General features: G+C 49.1%; 1 protein-coding gene across 1 annotated transcript in view; it reads left to right on the top strand.

Annotated features, from left to right (window-relative positions):
- NCAPG2 (non-SMC condensin II complex subunit G2) overlaps positions 1-18,455 on the top strand; it is a 151,570-nt gene that overhangs the window by 95,515 nt on the left and 37,600 nt on the right. The window contains exon 22 of the mRNA XM_032806344.2: positions 12,853-12,952. Within this exon, the coding sequence (XP_032662235.1) occupies positions 12,853-12,952 (100 nt within the window). The remainder of the gene's footprint in view (positions 1-12,852; positions 12,953-18,455) is intronic.

The following is an 18,455-nucleotide window of genomic DNA, read 5'->3' as shown; positions in this document are numbered from 1 at the left end:
ATCGCTCTTTTCTCTGAGGAGTTTCCACCCTGGCATCCAGTGGAAGCTCCACACTGACCAGCTGTAGAGACCTTTGATCAGGAAGAAATTGTGGTCCAGGACCATATCAGTGGCCGTATTGGAACCCTTGCAGGTTTTCTCTTGCCTCCAGATGATCTTTGCATCCTCTCCTTTCTATGTTCTCCAGTAGGTGTCACAATCCTACTGCAAGAAGTCATTCCCAGTACCGGGCTCAGTGCCAAACAAGAGTAATCTACTCAGATGAATCCCCCCCTTGCAAGAATTGGAGGAGCTTGCATCTCAGCCAGACTTGGCTTTCTGCTTCTCATCTCCAGATGATGTAGTTGTGTTGGGGACTCCTCACCTCCACCATATGATTATAGAGTCCACCAGGACCTTCTGCAGAATGTGGCTTCTTCCATAGATATTCAGGTATAAGTGTCTCAAGAGGTCTCACAGATAAGTTATTACTTTGGGATCTGTGGGACCCTCTCAAATGGTGCTTCCAACAAATCAGTCTAAAATGGAGCCTACTGAAGTTCTGTGGCAAATTTCTTCCCTACTCTCTATATTGAAAAGAATTGAGTGGAGATATTATCTTCTTTTTCAGGGATTTTAATGTTTTTACACCCCTCTGCTCTCAGGGTCTTTAGGCTCAGTTAACAATAAGGGAGAGTGTAGGGTCAGCAAGCATCTACCTCAAAAGCAAAGGATGTGAAGAAGCTTGTTGATCTTTTTCGGAAGGAACTTTATTCAGCAGCTGGACTACAGCTCCAGATTGCTAATCAGCAAGCTTTGCTGGGGTGTTTATGCTTTTTTCCCTCGGGGACAATGTTTCAAACTTCAAGAACAAGTTGCCAGAGGAAGCAGGACAAATGTTCTGGCTTTGGTGGATGAGCAGAAAATGATGTCCAGGACCTTGCTTTGGGCAACTTTAGTTCTTCTTTGAGTGCTTGCTCATATTGATTCCAATTAGGTGTGCGCGCGCGCTGCGTGCACATTCGTCTGAAGATTTTTACCCTAGCAACGCTCGGTGGGTCGGCTTAGTCACGCCCTAGAGTGGCGCTGCTATGGCGCCAGATATATACCCCTGCTGACCCAACAATCCTTCGGTTCCTTTTTACCGCCCTTGTCGGTCATTGGAACAGTGGAGCATGGCTTAGCTGATCTCCACTTCCCTAGCTACTCGTAGTTCTCCCGTTATTCTTGTGTATATAGTTGAAATTTCTATAGGTGCAGTTAATTCCTATTCGTTTTTATAACATTGTTAGTGTATATAGTTAAGAGGGGTTCGGGGATTAGCCCCTTCCCTGCACCCGGTGCTGGGGCCCATGCCCAGTTCACTGGGTTTCAAACCATGCTCGGCCTGTCACAAGCCAATGCCAACAGGAGATCCCCACGACTCCTGCCTTAAGTGCCTCAGGGAATCCCACCTCGCCGATAAGTGCCGGATCTGCAAGGCCTTCAAGCCAAGGACAAAAAAGGAGCGGGACTTTCGTCTCAAACAGCTCCTGATGGAGGCAGCTCTTACTTCTCTGCCCTCGGCACCGAGCGCTGGACAATCCACTGGCAGAAGCACTTCTTCGGCACCGGATCACACCAGTACTGCTAAGGCCTCTCGGCACCAACCATCGCCGGCACCGGTGTCTGCTCGGCACCGTTCTCTCTCCCTGCGGGTGAAGAGACATTAGACTCCCGCTGCTTCCGTGCCACCTGCACTGCAGCCAGAGCACCCGGCTAGATCAGACTGCCCTGCACCTACACCTGCTGCGGCACCGACAACGTTGGCACTGTCGATTCCGGTCCCGCAAGGGCCGTCGAGTCCGGTACCTGAAAGCTCCCCGGCGAGAGCCGTGGTTGAGCTCACTATTCCCTCCACGCTGGAGACATTTTCCACTGTGAGGGAGCTGATCACGATGACAGAGTCCGCCCTGCCTCAACCCTCGGCACTGCTGGTGTGGGTCATACAATCTGTAGGCAAGCCGGCCTTGATGAGACCACCCTCTGTCGGCACCACAGAGCGGCACCGCTCACAATCGCGATCCAGCCGGCATTCTCGGTCCCGACACCGATCGCAGTCCCGGCACCGATCCCATTCTTGGTACCGGTCGCATTCGCGGCACCGATCAGTGTCCCGTTCTCCAGTCCAGTACTCTCAGCACTGATCCAGCTCCCGGCACCACTCCAGGCACCATGACTCTCGCAGCCACTCCAGATGCCGAGCTTCGAGATCCCGGTTGACCTCCCGGCACCGCTCCAGTTGTAGGTCCCGATCTCGTTCCCAGTACCGGTATGGCTCCCGGTACCGATCCCCAGTGTCACACAGAGCGAGATCAATCATAGAGGGAGACTCTTCCCAGGGGTTTTCAGCCCCTCCTTGGCCATCCTGACAAGCATCGGTGTCCTCTCATGCTGACAGTTCCTATGCACAGGACCGCGACTCCAATGTGCCCACCAGAATCTTCCAGGAGACCCAGGCCCAAGATCAAGGCCCCCATCAGTGGTCATTCTGGACACCCTGGGCGTATCACCAGGCCCAAGGTGTACCTCCAGTCCCATCTCGCTCTGCTCCATCGGAGCATCGGATGTCGGAAGCGACTATCAGCCGCCTCCCTCCTACCAGTACGACGGAAGCACCTGTTCAGCCACCAGACTCCCAGATCCCACTGGAGCCGGAGGTCGTCCAAGAGCAAGAGTCCACATAGGACCCGTTTGTCCCTGGCCTCTCCTTTTCCTCCTTTCCTGATGAGGCAGTGGCGGGGACGTCCTCCACAGGCCCTCCTCCAATTGAGTATAGCCCACTCGATAGACCCGGTAATGTCTTTTCTCCCAGGGGTCAGAACACTCTGGCAGATCGACTCAGCAGATCTTTCCTGTCTCACGAGTGGTCGATTCGTCCAATTCTGTTTTCTGGAAGTGGGGCTTTCCCCGTATAGACCTCTTCGCTTCCCGCGAGAACAGGAAATGCCAGATGTTCTGTTCCTTCCAAGGCCTCTCCCTGGGCTCAATCTCAGAGGCTTTCCTGATGCCATGGACGAGCCAACTGCTTTACGCCTTTCCACTGTTCTTCTGGTTCACAGGGTCCTGATAAAGCTCCACAGGGACAGAGCTCACTTGATCATGATTGCTCCAGCGTAGCCCAGGCAGCACTGGTACACCATGCTGCTCGACCTGTCGATAGCCAACCCAATTACCCTGCCTCTTTGTCCAGACCTCATAACTCAGGACCACGGCAGACTTCACCACCCAGACCTGCAGTCCCTTCACCTCACAGCATGGCTGCTGCGTGGTTAAGCCAGTCCGAGTTACATTGCTCTGCCTCAGTACAACAAGCACTCCTGGGTAGCAGGAAACCTTCCACTCGGTCAACGTATCTGGCCAAGTGGAAGCGTTTCTCATGCTGGTGCGAAACGCATGTTACTTCCACCGAGGTCTCGATCCCCACCATCTTGGACTACCTCTGGTCTCTCAAACAACAGGGCCTAGTGGTATCATCATTGAGGGTGCACTTGGCGGCCATCTCTACCTTTCACCCAGGGGAAAGTGGCCGCTCCGTGTTCTCACACTCTATGGTTTCTAGGTTCCTCAAGGGCTTGGACCGCCTATACCCCCAAGTACACCGTCCCGCCCCAACCTGGGACCTCAACCTGGTTCTAACCAGACTTATGTCTGCCCCTTTCGAGCCATTAGCAACCTGCTCGCTATTATACCTGTCCTGGAAGACAGCTTTCCTCGTAGCCATTACATCGGCCAGACGAGTCTCCGAGCTTAGGGCTCTCACGGTGGACCCACCATATACTGTGTTTCACAAGGACAAAGTGCAGTTGCGACCACACCTGGCTTTCCTCCCTAAAGTGGTATCGGCCTTTCATATCAACCAGGATATCTTCCTTCCGGTCTTCTTCCCAAAGCCACACTCATCACGACGGGAACAACAATTGCACTCCCTAGACGTCTGTAGAGTGCTCGCATTTTATATCGAGCGGACAAAACCCTTTCATAAAACGCCTCAACTCTTCATCGCGGTGGCAGACCGAATGAAAGGCCTACCTGTCTCCTCCCAGAGGATCTCATCTTGGGTGACGGCGTGCATCCGTCCTTGTTAGGACTTGGCCCATGTTCCCTTGAGCCACCTCACCGCACATTCTACCAGGGCTCAGGCTTCATCTGCCGCCTTCCTGGCTCATGTACCCATCCAGGAGATATGTCGCGCAGCTACCTGGTCCTCGGTCCACACCTTTGCCTCACATTACGCTCTGGTTCAACAGTCAAGAGATGATGCAGCATTTGGATCAGCAGTTCTGCATTCTGCGACATCTCACTCCGACCCCACTGCCTAGGTAAGGCTTGGGAGTCACTTAATTGGAATTGATATGAGCAAGCACTCGAAGAAGAAAAGACAGTAACTCACCTTTTTGTAACTGTTGTTCTTTGAGATGTGGTGTTCATATCCATTCCAAACCCGCCCTCCTTCCCCTCTGTTAGAGTAGCCGGCAAGAAGGAACTGAAGGACCATTGGGTTGGCAGGGGTATATATCCAGCACCAGTCTAGGGGGCGACCCAGCCGACCCACCGAGTGTTGCTAGGGTAAAAATCTTCTGACGAACGTGCATGCGGCACGTGCACACCTAATTGGAATGGATATGAGCAACACATCTCGAAGAACAACAGTTACAAAGATGAGTAACTCTCTTTTCTTTTTTGAGTAGTGTCCCTGTGGATACTCCACTTTTAGGTGGCAGTGCATCCCGGCACCGTTGATTGATTGGAGATTTATGGTAGCAGTGTCTGCATGGGTTGTGCATGCACAGTAGGTATCTTGCGGTGCCGTAGAGGCTGTGTGTAGCACGCACACGACCTGAGCCCTCCACTTTTCTTCTCAGCTGAAGACAGAACGAAGGGGCAGTGTTAGCACTTCTCCCTAAAACCATTGAGAAATAGCTTTTAGATATATATTTAGATAAGTTATTAGAGAGAGAGTTAGAGTTCGTGTTGGGGGTGTGGAGGGAAGTCTTGTTAATTCATTAGACAACTACCCCTTAAGGGAACGGTTACTAGTTAAAATGCCTGGGTCTCCGATGCAACTTCTGCCACGATGCCATGCCCATTTCAGATGGACACTTTTTTTATGCATACGCTGCCTGGGTGAGGGGCATATTCCCCAGAAATGCCCCACTGCAGCAATGTGAAAGCCAGCACTTGACAATCAGGGATCTCTAGCTTAAAATGATCTTGATGGAGAAGTCCCTCCAGCCTGAGGCAGACAAGCAAACAGCTGCTCCAGGCAAACCTCAATATGGGAAAGGAGACCTACCCTCTGAAAAACCAGAAAAGAGAGCTCAAACATATCTCTGCAGAGAGATCCGCAAAAACATACACAGTCTCCTGTAAGGTCGCTACCCGCGATGCCATCTTACTCTTATGATGTTTCAGGCACCTCTGGCACCACTGAGGTCAGAGTGAAAGAAATGGAGTCAAGGCACTGACAAAAACATGTCTCCTCTATGGCACCGAGCTCACCAGTATGGGGCTTGGCACCGAGTGTCTCAGGCACCATGCCTCCACTCCCAACACTGACAACTCAGTCGGCACCAGTAGACACCACAAAATTGGCACTGATGACACCGGCCAAACAACACCACCGGTTGGCACCGACTCCATCAACGAAAGGGAAAGCACCCTCAGCAAAGACTACTCAGAAATCGGCACCGACAGTCTCTGCTGCATCAGAGAGTCTTAGAAAATCTCATCATCAGCACATTCACCAGTACTCAGTGCTGAGGGCTCCCCCACAGGCTCCAGAGGAGATCACAGCCCACAAGACATGGCACAGTTCTCCAGTGATGAGGAGGAGTTTTGCATGGACAATACCCCATATATCCATGTCACTCCTCTCCTAAGGCCCACCAACCAATGGGGAGCCACATGGATCCAAGACACCAGATATGAACCAACCATGTACCTTCCTGTGGCTTTCCCACTGCAATGGGTGCATTAGGAACCTTGGAGCTCATATAGGGGTCAGAATTCTAGACTGTCCACAGCGCATAGGTGTGAACTGTGCTCTAACCCAGCGTATCCCACACCGCAACCCTGGGAGACACAGGAAGGGGGAGAGGACACAGAGACAGGCACAGACCATGACACATCTCCTGTACGCAATTAATCGTCCTCCCCAGATGAGGTGATTATGCCCCCACCACCAACCTCGGCAGATGACTTTTAAACAGTTTCAAGAGCTGTTCAAGAGAGTTGTGCAAAGCTAAGACATCCCACTCAAGGTGGTAAAGACAAACCAACACAAGCTGTACAAATACTGCAACCCGCATCTACCTCCAAGATTGCACTTCCCATCAACAAGGCCATCTTGGATCCTGTGGAGACAGTCTGGCAGACACTTACTTCTATTCCACCCACCTGCAGATGAGTGGATAGAAAATATGATGTATCATCCAAGGCAACAGACTTTCTATTTGCGCTCCGGCCTCCCAACTCAAGGCAGTAAATCACCGTAAGAAACAGCCATAATTCAAGGTTACGCCCCATGACAAAGAACACAAGACTTGACTTGTTCGGATGCAAAGTATATTCCTCTGGGACTCTACGGTTTTGAGTGGCCTATTATTCAGCACTACTGGCCAAATACAACTCTGACAACTATGGGAAACTTGCCCAAGTCACATCTGAGCTCCCAGAGGAAAAAGACACCATTTCCAGGCCATTGTCACTGTGGGCCAGCTCATATCCAAAACAGCCCTTCAGGTGGCATTGAACACAGAAGACAGGGCAGCCAGAATGACAGCTACACGCTTGCTGAGGACAGCTTGCTAGTTTCCAGTTTGCCAACTGATGATGATTTCCCATGGGTTATCCTACTACCAAATTGCTTGGACCTGCTTCACTTCCGATGAGTGAGTCTTAAGCATTGTAGAATTGGGATATACCCTTCAATTTTTCCAACCTGCTTCCTTTCCCATCCCTTTTCAGGGACCTCTCTCACAAGGAAGTTCTTTGGGAGGTACAATCTCTTCTTCTGTTGGGAGCCAAAGAGGAAATTCCTCCATTACACAGAGGGAAGGGTTTTATTCTGGCTATCTGCAAATCCTAAGAGCAAAATGAGGTCTCAGACCCATACTGAGCGACAGCTCAACAAATAACTAAAGAAAATAAAGTTTTACATGGCATACTTGCTTCCTTTATCTTCCCTGGTGACTGGCATGCTGCCCTCGACTTAAAGAATGAGTATTTCCTTGTGTCGAGACACCAAAGCCACAGGAAATTCCTCAGATTTGTGGTCAACCAATCTCACTACCAGTCTGCAGTCTTACCATTTGGCCGGTCTGTAGCCCTACATGTTGTGTTCACAAAGTGCATGGTGGCAGCATTTCTGAGAACATAAGGAGTTCAAGTGTTTTCAAAGCTGGGTAACTGGTTAATGAGAGGCTGATCCAGGAGTCAGGTGGTGTCCAGTGTGGCCATGATCCAATGTGTCCAGTGTGGCCATGATCCAATCTACCTATGGCTCTCTAAGGTTGCTTATGAATGAGGAAAAAGCAATCTTATCGCCTTTTATAAACATTAGAGTTTATAGGAATGATCTTGATTGTACGGAAGCCGAGACATTGCCCCCATAGTCCAGGTTCTAGAGGATACTAAATATTTCTTTGGACCTGAAGGCCTGTCCTACCACAACAATACAGAATTGCCTCAGTCTTCTGGGGCATATGGCCTCATGTACTTGCATGGTTTGGCATGCTATGCTGGATCTGAGGAAGCTGCAGGGATGGCTGAGCTCTTTGTACTCCCTAGTCTGTTATCCTCTGGACATGCTGGTTTAGATTCCTGTATGTGTCCTTAGCCACTTCGGAATGGTAGACAGACCCATCCACTGTGTTTGAGGAGGTACCATTTGCTCCTTGCAAGTTTCTTTAACTCTGGTTACAGACACTTCCATCCTGGGTTGGGAGGCTCACCTGGGATCCCTGCAGAATCAAGGGCTATGGGGGTGGCCAGGACTTAGCTCTGCATATAAATGTAAGAGAATTGAGAGCCATTTGACGAGCATGTCACATGTTCCTCCCCCATATCATGGGAAGGAATTCACTAGTACTCATAGACAATAGTGGCCATGTTCTATGTGAATAGACAGAGAAGGGGCAGATCAACCCAGCTATTCCAAGTGGCAATGCTGCTATGAGACTCTTGTATCACCAGTTCAATCCATCGTGAAACCTTCTACCTTCCAAGATGTCCAGAACAGTCTGGCAGATGAGATGAGCAGGTCTTCACCAGTCACCATGAGTGATATAAAATAGCAAATATAGCACGGTTCATATCCCAATTGTGGGGGATTCCCCACACAGACCTGTTTGCAACCAAAATTAGCAGTAAGTATCATCTGTCTTTTTCATGAGCAGGTCACAGTCCAGGATCCCTTGGGCACCTTCATGTTACCGGGACAGGCAAACACGTGTACACGTTCCCTCTAGTTCAACTACTACACAGAATACTGGTAAAAATCAAGCAGGATTGTGTTCGAGTGATACTTGTAGCATCAGTGTGGCCTTACCATCGTTTATTCTGCTGAACTTCTCAATCAGGGATCAGTTGACATTGCCAGTGGATCCAGATCTCAGAGTACTGGTTACCCACACAATCTAGGGCACCTCACCTTTACCCTACCATGGTTTCAAGGAGTAATCCTGTTAATTTAGGCACCCCACTCTTTCCTGTCCTAGGTTCAGGGCATAAGGGTATAACCTTTTGTGGGATCTTTTACCAGTGAAAGAGCCTTACACAGTAATATCCTTGATTAATTGTTAATAAATATAGATTAACAGAATACATACGCTAAGCATACAATACTCACCGCTCCCAACGAGGCTGACAAACTTTTCTTGATGGCCAGTCAGGATCAGGTCATCTGGGGCTCTAGCTTTTGAATGGTGTGGTCAGCAGGGTGTGGTGGTTTGGAAGGTCTGACCTTGGGCTGTGTTTTGGAGTTTGGTTCCAAATAACTTCCTGTTGGCCCCCAGTTTATGTAGTTAAAACTTGAGTCCTACTTAGCTATCCCTTAACCAATAATTTTAAACTGAAGTACTACAAAACAATATTTTTCACCAATCCTAGCCCACTACCTAAGAGTTCATTTGTTTATGTCAAAATATAAATTAAAGAACACACAGTGATAACTATAGGTAAACAAATGGAAGTTTTACAAATTTTTAAAAACAGACAAAAGCAATAAATGGTATCTTTTCAACTGAAACTGCTGAGTGGTTTTGCCAGACAGAGTTATCTTGCAAAGTTTTCTTTACACATCTTAAGATTTGTCTGTCTGGTCACTATTTGTGCTATTGGGAGAAATGCTTCTTAACAACCCAATATTATATTGTTTTGGTGCAGTTTAGATGGGATGTGACTCCCAGCTTCTTAGCTCATAGCTGCTGCTATCCTACTATAGCTGCTGCTTCTTACTGCAGAAGGGCGTTGGCCTACAGATCATGTTCACCACCTCCATCATAACCAGGAGGCCCTTCACATCACAGGCTAGATGATCCATGGTTAACACCTCAGGAGAAAATACGTTCAAAGGAGGTACAAAACATCCTCTTAAATAATAGAAAATCTAATAGGTATACTTGCCTGGTGAAGTGGAAGAGGTTCTCCGTCTAGTCCAAGCAGAAAGGAGACTGTTATAAATGAAACAGCAAGGCCTTGTCATTAATTCCACTAGGGTTCACCTAGCATCTATCTTGGCTTTCCACCCTCCAATTGATCAATCACTTTTCTCCAATCCCATGTTGCTCAGGTTTTTGAAGGATTTGAACAGGTTATATCTCCAAGTAGAGAGGCTCCTATTCCCCCTAGTGTCTTGAAACTGGTTTTAACAAAACTAATGGGTCCATCATTTGAACCACTGACTACCTGTTCATTGCTCCATGTCTCACTGTAAGTGGCATTCTTGGTGGTAGTCATCTCAGCTAAGAGAGTGGGTGAATGAAGGGTTCTGGTGTCTGACCCTCTGTATACATATTTACCAACTTCACCAACATGCTCACGAAGGGGAGGGTGTTAATGTTTTACTCTGACAGGACTAAACTGTTAGATCTTCCTCTCCATTGTTTGTGGCAATTGCAAACAGAATGAAGGACATTCTGGTTTGTTCTCAAAGGCCAGGTCTACACTGCGACTTTAAATCGGTTTAATGGCCGATATACCGATTTAACGCTGTATCCGTTCACACGACGTCGTCATTAATATCGAGTTAAACGGCTCCTTAAATCGATTTCGGAACTCCTCCCAAACGAGAGGAGTAGCGCTAAATTCGATAGTGATAACTCGGATTAGGGTTCATGTGGACGGAAATCGACGTTATTGGCCTCCGGGCGGCATCCCAGAGTGCACCACTGACCGCTCTGGACAGCAATCTGAACTCGGATGCAGCGGGCAGGTAAACAGGAAAAGCCCCGCGAACTTTTGAATTACATTTCCTGCTTGCCCAGCGTGGAGCTCTGATCAGCACGGCTGGCGATGCAGTTTGAAATCGAAAAAGAGCTCCAGCATAGACCGTACGGGAGATACTAGGTCTGATCGCTGTATGGGGAGACAAATCTGTTGTATCCAGCTCCGTTACAGAACACGAAATGCCAAAGCGTTTGAATAAAAAACTCCAGGATACACAGCGCTGCGTGACAAGCGTAACGGGAAGCCAGAGACTCAAATGGACGCTCATGAAGGGAGGGAGGGGGTACTGAGGACTCCAGCTATCCCACAGTCCACAGCAGTCTCTGAAAATTATTTGCACTCTTGGCTGAGCTCCCAATGTCTGTAGGTTCAAACACAGTGTCTGGCGTGGTTCAGGGAACAGCTCCTCAGTTTATTTCCCCCCACCACCACGTGAAAAAAAAAAGGGAAAGATTGCTGTGCTATGGCGTTTGCTCAATGCACTCCGCGAAAAAGGCGCCAAAGGGTTGTCTGCTGCCTTCACAAAGGGAGGGGTGAGGCTGTACCCAGCACCACCCGGGGCAGTGTTTTCTGCCCCATCAGGCACTGTGCTCTCAACACGGAAGTGGGAACTATGGGATAGCTGAGGAACAGCTACCCACAGTGCACCGCTCCTGAAATCGATGGTAGCTTTGGACCATGGACGCAAACAATCGATTTCGGGATCCCACTGTGGACGCGCTAAACCGATTTTATTAGATCTGTTTTGTAATATCGGTTTAAGCTAATTCGAAATAATCGTGCAGTGTAGACGTACCCAAAGAATCTTGTCCTAGATTCCTTCCTGTATCCATTTGTGCTATGACATGGTTACTGTAACTCCACCAAATAGGATGATAGCACATTCAACCACATCGCAGGCAGCCTCTGCAGTCTTTTTAGCCCACGCGCTTATTCTGGATGTTTGAAGAGCTGCAACTTGGTCTACAGTACATTTGCCTCTCATGCTATTTCCCAACGGTTTATAGATAATGCCGGTTTTGGATTGTGTGGTCCTTCAATCATTATTCAGGTAGACTTCAGTCTGACCTCCAGATTAAATTGCTTGTGATTGACCTGAAGTGGAATGACCTTGCTATCACTCAAAGAAGAAATGGTTACTAACTTGTTCTGTAACTGTTCTTTGAGTTGTTTCGCACATGTTCATTCCATGACCCACCATCCTTCCCCTCTGCATTGGAGTCCATCCAGTAAGAAGGAACTAGGGGATTAGGGGGCAGCTCTGCAGCAGAGGGAAAAGTCTCTGAAAACAGTGCACTGGGTGCGCACACTCTGAAGTGGAATGGACATGTGCAACACAACTTTAACAACAACAGCAGATACAGAACAGGCTAGTAAACTTTTATCTCATAATAGGGGTTTTAAAAGAGTGAAATTACCAGTGGATCTAATTGGTCATGACTTTGGGTATCCCAGATTTATCCATTCCATAATACAAAATTATACCTTCACCTTATGAGAGCATCAGGGTGTGCCTAAGCAAAACCAGTAAGTGGATGCAGGTTTTGTTACTCTTCTGAACAACTTTTCTGAGATATTATGGGATATTCTCCTAGTGAAAAAGCTGACAGAGGAATAGTAGGGTTTTTAATGTAAATCAGACTACTGTTTCTGGACTATGAGAGAGAGAAAAGAGAGACTTGGGAAATGCATGCATTTTGTGCTACTGTAAATCTTTTACAGTCTTTTTAGCTTCTGTTTTAGCGCTCACTCTCTTTAATTATTAAATGTTAAGCTTCCGCTCTTATATATGCTCTCAAACCAAAAAGCTACAATACTGTAACGTTATATTTCAGATTATATTTTTTTCTTTGTATTTACTCAGGGCAGGTCTACACTTAAAATGCTTCTTTCATCAGCATAGTTAATCCACCTCTGTGAGAGCTGTTAGCTATGTTAACAGGAGAAGCCCTTCTGTCGACATAGCACTCTCAGCATGGAGTTACGTTGGCATAACTGCATTGCTCAGGGGTGTGGATTTTTCACACCCGTGAGCAACATGGTTATACCGATGTAAGTTTATAGTGTAGACCTGGCCTCAGTCTGAAAAATACAAAATACAAATGTTTTTTTAAATTTCTAACTTGATTTGCAGAAAGAACAAGGAGTACTTGAGGCACCTTAAAGGCTAACATATTTATTTGAGCATAAGCTTTCGTGGGCTAAAACCCAAATAAATGTTAGTCTCTAAGGTGCCACAAGTACTGCTTGTTCTTTTTGCTGATACAGACTAACACAGCTTCCACTCTATAACTTGATTTGCTGCTTTTATTATTTTTAGCTAATACTGAAATATTGCTCTTAAATATAATCTAGGGTTGATACATTTTTTCTTCTCTTTTCTAGGTGTATCTGACAGTGTGTAAGGATGCTATAATGGTTGGCCTTGGAGATACAGAGTTTCAAGCACACCTTTTAGATGTTATTCTTTCAATTATGCAAACAGGTACATCCTAATAACAATTTTTGTGGTACTTTTGTCTTCCCCTATGCTGCTGTAAGGGGTGATTTTTCTCATATACTCTTTCCCTCTCACAGAGCCTCTTGGTTGCTTTAAGGAGAAGAGTTAGGGAATAAATTTCTGCTATATTAGCATTGCCTCTGCTTTGGATCCTCTTCCCCCACGAATAAATTCCAGTGTATGCCTCTGCTGCTGTTCGTAGCTTCTGCTAGCAGCAATAGCATGAATCATTGTGACATGATTCTTGAGTTTCTTCTTTGAGTGCTTGCTCATTTCGATTCCATTCTAGGTATGTGTGCCCCCACATGCACAGTTGTCGGAGACTTTTTGCCTTAGCAGTATCCATTGGGCTGGCTGTGGTGCCCTCTATAGTGTTGTGCGTATATCAGGAGCCAGCGGTACTACGCCCTCCCAGTTCCTTCTTACTGCATAGAACAGTTGTTTGGAGCACCTGGTCTTGCTTAGCAAGAGCATTAGCGGTTCTTCACTGTTCAGATCGTTCTCCTATGATATTTAGTCAGTGATTAGTTAGTTGTTAAGTGTTTTAGTAGTAGTTTAGTAGTTAGAGTCCCGGCTGGCACTTTGTTCTTGAGTGGGGCATGCCTCGCTCCCCTGGCTTCAAGTCATGTTCTGAGTGCAGCTGGTCGATGCCCATCAACAACTCTCACGAGAGTTGTCTGAAGTGCCTGGGAGAGTCCCATAGAAAAGAAAAGTACTGGATGTGCAAAAACTTTCGTCCCCAAATTCAAAAAGAGTGAGACATTCGATTAACAGCCCTCTTCATGGCAGATCCTACCAAGACGCCAGCTCAGATGACCAAGCCTGTGATGGGACCGCCCCTAAAGGCAATGGAATGCCCCTGGACTTCTGGCGTTATTCCCCTTCACCACGGTCGAGGACCCGGTGCTGCAATCCTGGTCTCCAGCCAGAAGTCGCAGATCTCTGACACCCCTGGTCTCCGCCTACAAGACATGGAACTCAGGAGTCTTGACACTGATCCCCATACTCTCAGTACTGACGGTCTTCCTGCCAGAGGTCGCCTTGCAGATCTCCCAGTCGTCGGCCCTCTCCAACATGAGATGTTTTCTGGTCGCAGCACCATTTGCCGGGGCCCTGGTACCTTCTTGGGACAGGCACCGGCCCTTGCCCTCCCCATACCAGTCATTGACAGACTCAGGTTTCCATGGCCCCGCCCTGGTAACCTGAAGGGAAGTGGTCCGGATCAGAGGGACAGTTGAGCCCTTCCCCTATATGGCGCGAATTGTATCCCAGCCGGGAGCCTGCCAAGGCACCTGCAGCACTAGCATGGTGTCAAGGGCAATGGCCTGCCCAGTAGCAGTACTGGATGCCGTGGGGGTTGCCTGTTATGCCATCTCCGTGATCCCACTGCTCCTCCCAGGCTACATCAGAAAAGCTGCCCCCGGCACAGCCAGCACCACAGTTGGAGCAAGGGGCCAAATCCGAAGCGGTGACCTGCGGGGGGCCATAGCAGCCACAGAGCAATCCCAGATGCAGCAAGGGGACACCCCCAACCTCCAGTGGTGCAGTCATCCTCATTGTCCCCAGACGAGGTGTTGGCAGGGCCCTCGCAAACCCGAACCTCCTCTCCCCTACCACCAATTACTTCAGGGAGCACCAAGCCCTACTTAAAAGGGTGGCAGCCAACCTGAACTTGGAGGTTGAGGATCTAGCCGAGGCACACAGTGACCTCTTCAATGTCATTCCCTCCCCTGTCTCAGCCCTGGTTGAATTGCCAGGGGTCCTAAAGTCAGTGTGGCAGACCTCATCTTCCATTCCTCCTGCATCTAAGAAGGCAGAAAAGAAGTACTATGTCCCTACTAAGAGGTTTGAATACGTATACATGCACTCTCCTGCGGGCTCCCTCGTTGTGTCCACTGTCAACGAAAGGGCCAGGCAAATGGCATCCCCAAAAATAAAAATGCCAAGAGGCTGGACTTATTTTGCAGAAAAATTTATTCAGCAGCAAGCCTCCAGTTTAGGGTCTCTAACCATGAGGCCTTACTTGACAGATATAATTTTAACCTGTGGCACTCTGTCAGCAAGTTCAAAGAGAGCCGCCCACAGGATCAGGCACAGTAGTTCACCACTCTGATAGAAGAGGGCAAGGTGGTAGCCAAGGGTGTCCTCCAGATGGCCGGGTATGCCATGGACTTGCGTCCAGGGTAGTTACCTCTGCAGTAGCCACGAGGCGTAGCTCCTGGTTACAGACCTCCGAGTTGTTCCAGGAGATGTAATCCACCCTCCAGGACCTCCCTTTCAAGAGAACGGGGCTCTTCTCTGAGCTAACTGGTGCTAGGCTCCACAGCCTTAAAGACTCCCAGGCCACCCTCTGCTCTTTGGGCCTGCATACTCCTCAGCAGGTCAGAAAGCCATTCCACCCTCCGCTGTCATCGAGGTCTTGGGGTGCCCCTCGATCAGGCTCCTACAAACACAGGGGTTTTAAGCAATGCCATCAGCAGCATCTCGTCCACCTGCCCATCCTGCTTCTTCCAAGGATCAAGGCAGCCAAAAGCAGTCAGTTTGAGGGTGCACCCGAGGACAGTGCTCCAAGCACCGCACCAGATCCATTCCCTGTCTTCCTCAACCACCTCTGCCCTTTCCAGTCAGGCTGGTCCGATTTCACCTTGGACTGCTGGGTGCTCAATGCAGTCTTGTCAGGCTATAACCTGCAGTTTGCATTCAACCAACCCTTTCATCCTCTTTCCCTATTCCTCTTCAGAGACCCTTCTCATGAGCAACTCCTCGTTCAGAAGGTTGAAAACCTCCTGCGCCTAGGGGCAGTAGAAGAGGTTCCACACGACATGGAGGGAAGAGGATTTTATTCCTGCTACTTCCTCATTCCGAAGGCAAAAGGGGGCCTCAGACCTATTCTAGACCTGCGTCGCCTCAACACGTCTCTCAAAAAGTTGAAATTTCATATCCCTGGCCTGCATCATCCCATCCCTGGCTCCAGGAGACTGGTATGCTGATCTCGCTTTAAAGGACATGTACTTCCATATTCCCAGGGCACCGGTGTTTCACATTGGGCTAGTGCCACTTACAGTTCACGGCAATGCCCTTTGGTCTCTCGTCGACTCAGAGAGTGTTCACCAAATGTAGCCACTTACCTGCGATGTTTGGGAGGGTCCAAGTCTACCCATACCTCGATGACTGGTTGTTAAGGGGCTGGTCCTTGTATCAGGTGCAGAGGCATTTCAATCTGTTCCACTTGCCACGACCTGGGCCTAATAATAAACGACGTCAAGTCAACCCTCACCCCAGTGCAACAAATAGAATTAATTGGGGTGATACTTGACTCCACTTGAGCCAGAGCCTTTCTCCCCAAGACTTTGGTTCCAAGCCATAGTGGACCTCATCTCATCTCTGCATGCCCATACACTCACCACAGCCCACACATGCCTTAGACTGTTGATTCACATGGCAGCATGCGCTTACATGGTCTGGCACATGCAGCTCCGCCTCTGGCTCCTACAGGTGTGGCTGGTGTCAGTCTAGGTCCCCAACCATCACAGTATGAACTGGGTGATCAGAATTCCGCATAGTGTACTGTCATCCCTTACCTGGTGGCAAGATCCCACATCGGTGCTGGAGGGAGTCCCCTTGCAGCCCTAGTCTTGCTGGTGACTCGTGTCTCCAACACTTCGGATCAGTGCTGGAGTGCCCCATTGGACGATCTCAGTACTCAAGGTTGTTGTGCAGGGACCGATTGTGACTGGACCATCAGTGTCAGAGAACTCAGGGCTGTTTGCCTAGCCTGCCAAGACTTTCAGACACGCATACAAGGCAGGGTGATTCAGGTCCTAACAGACAACATGGCCATCGTCTTCAACAGACAAGGGGGAGCCAGGTCGTCTGCCCTCCTCCAGGAAGCGCTCCGGCTCTGGGATTTCTGTCTGCAGCAATCCATCTTGTGGCCATTCATCTCCCAGGGGCCAGGAATGCTTGGGCAGGATATTCTCATCTCACCACAAGTGATCCCTTCACCTGGAGGTGATCAGTTCTATCTTCCACTGGTGTGGAACTCCCCAGGTGGACCTACTCGCATCGAAGCAGAACAGAAAATACCACATCTTCTGCTCGTTCCAGGGCAGGGACAGGGAATCCCGTCGGAGGCCTCCTGCTCCCATGGTTAGGGGCTCTGATGTACGCCTTCCCTCTGGTGCCATTGCTGCCCAGAGTCATCATGAAGATCAAGCAGGACAGGGAGAAGGTCATCCTCATAGCGCTGGCAAGGCTGTGCCAACGCTAGTTCAGCACTCTGCTGGACCTCTCGGTGGCGACCCCGTTCCGGATGCCACTCAGGTTAGACCTGTTATCCCAGAACTACAGCAGTCTCCTGCACTCAAACCTTGCAGCACTACATCTGACGTCTTGGCTGCTGCATGGCTAAACACACAAGAAAACTGCAGTGCTTGTCAAAGGTCCAGTGAATCCTGTTGGGCAGTAGAAAGCCCTCCCCCAACGTGACCTACCCAGCAAATGGAAGCGATTCATGTGCTGGATGGTGAATAAGGGGCTCCCCGTTGCAGCTCATTCTAGACTACCTTCCACACCTCAAACTTCAGGGTTTGTTGCTGTCATCCATCAAAGTCCATCTAGTGGTCATCTCAGCCTTCCACCCACTGCTCGAAGGCAGGTCGGTTTTCTTTCAGGAGATCAGGGCCAGATTCCTTAAGGGCATGGAGTGCCTCTACCCGCAAATTAGATATCCTGCTCCTCCATGGGACTCGAATCTGGTGCTGTCGCAGCTCATGGATCCCTCCCCTTTGAGCCTCTGGCTTCCTGCTCTTTCCTCTCCTCTCTTGGAAGGTTGTGCTCCTGGTAGCGGTGACGTCAGCCTGCTGGATATCCAAGATTTGGGCACTCATCTCGGAACTGTCTTACACGGTCTTCTACGAGGACAAGGCTAAGACACACCTGGCCTTCCTTCCTAAGGTAGTCTCTCAGTTTCATTCGAGCCAAAATATTTACTTATGTGGCTTCGGAAAGAAGACTGGTAAGTCAGAGAAGGAGCACAGCCTGGAGTCAGGAAGGCTCTGGCCTTCTACATTGACAGGACCAAGTCATTCCATAAGTTGACGCAATTATTCGTCACTGTGGCAGACAGGATGAAAAAGTCATCCTGTTTCTGCTCAGAGAATTTCCTCCTGGATCACTGCTTGCATTTACTTTTGCTATGATCAAGCAAAGGTGCTGCCCCTGGCAATCGTTACCACCCAATCAACCAGGGTGCAGGCCTGTTCGGCAGCATTTTTGGCCCACGTGCCTATTCAGGACATCTGTAGGGCGGCCACCTGGTCATTGGTCCTTACCTTCACATCCCACTATGCACTTTCCCAGCTGGCCCAGGAGGATGCTGGCTTTGGTAGAGCAGTATTCCAAGATGTCAAGTGGTGAACTCTGAGCCCAACTCCATAGATACTGTTTGTGAGTCACCTAGAATGAATTGACATGAGCAAGCACTCAA

This window comes from Chelonoidis abingdonii, chromosome 2, assembly GCF_003597395.2.
Source record: "Chelonoidis abingdonii isolate Lonesome George chromosome 2, CheloAbing_2.0, whole genome shotgun sequence".
In the NCBI taxonomy this organism is placed as follows: Eukaryota; Metazoa; Chordata; order Testudines; family Testudinidae; genus Chelonoidis; species Chelonoidis abingdonii.
This window is presented reverse-complemented; position numbering and strand designations above follow the sequence as displayed.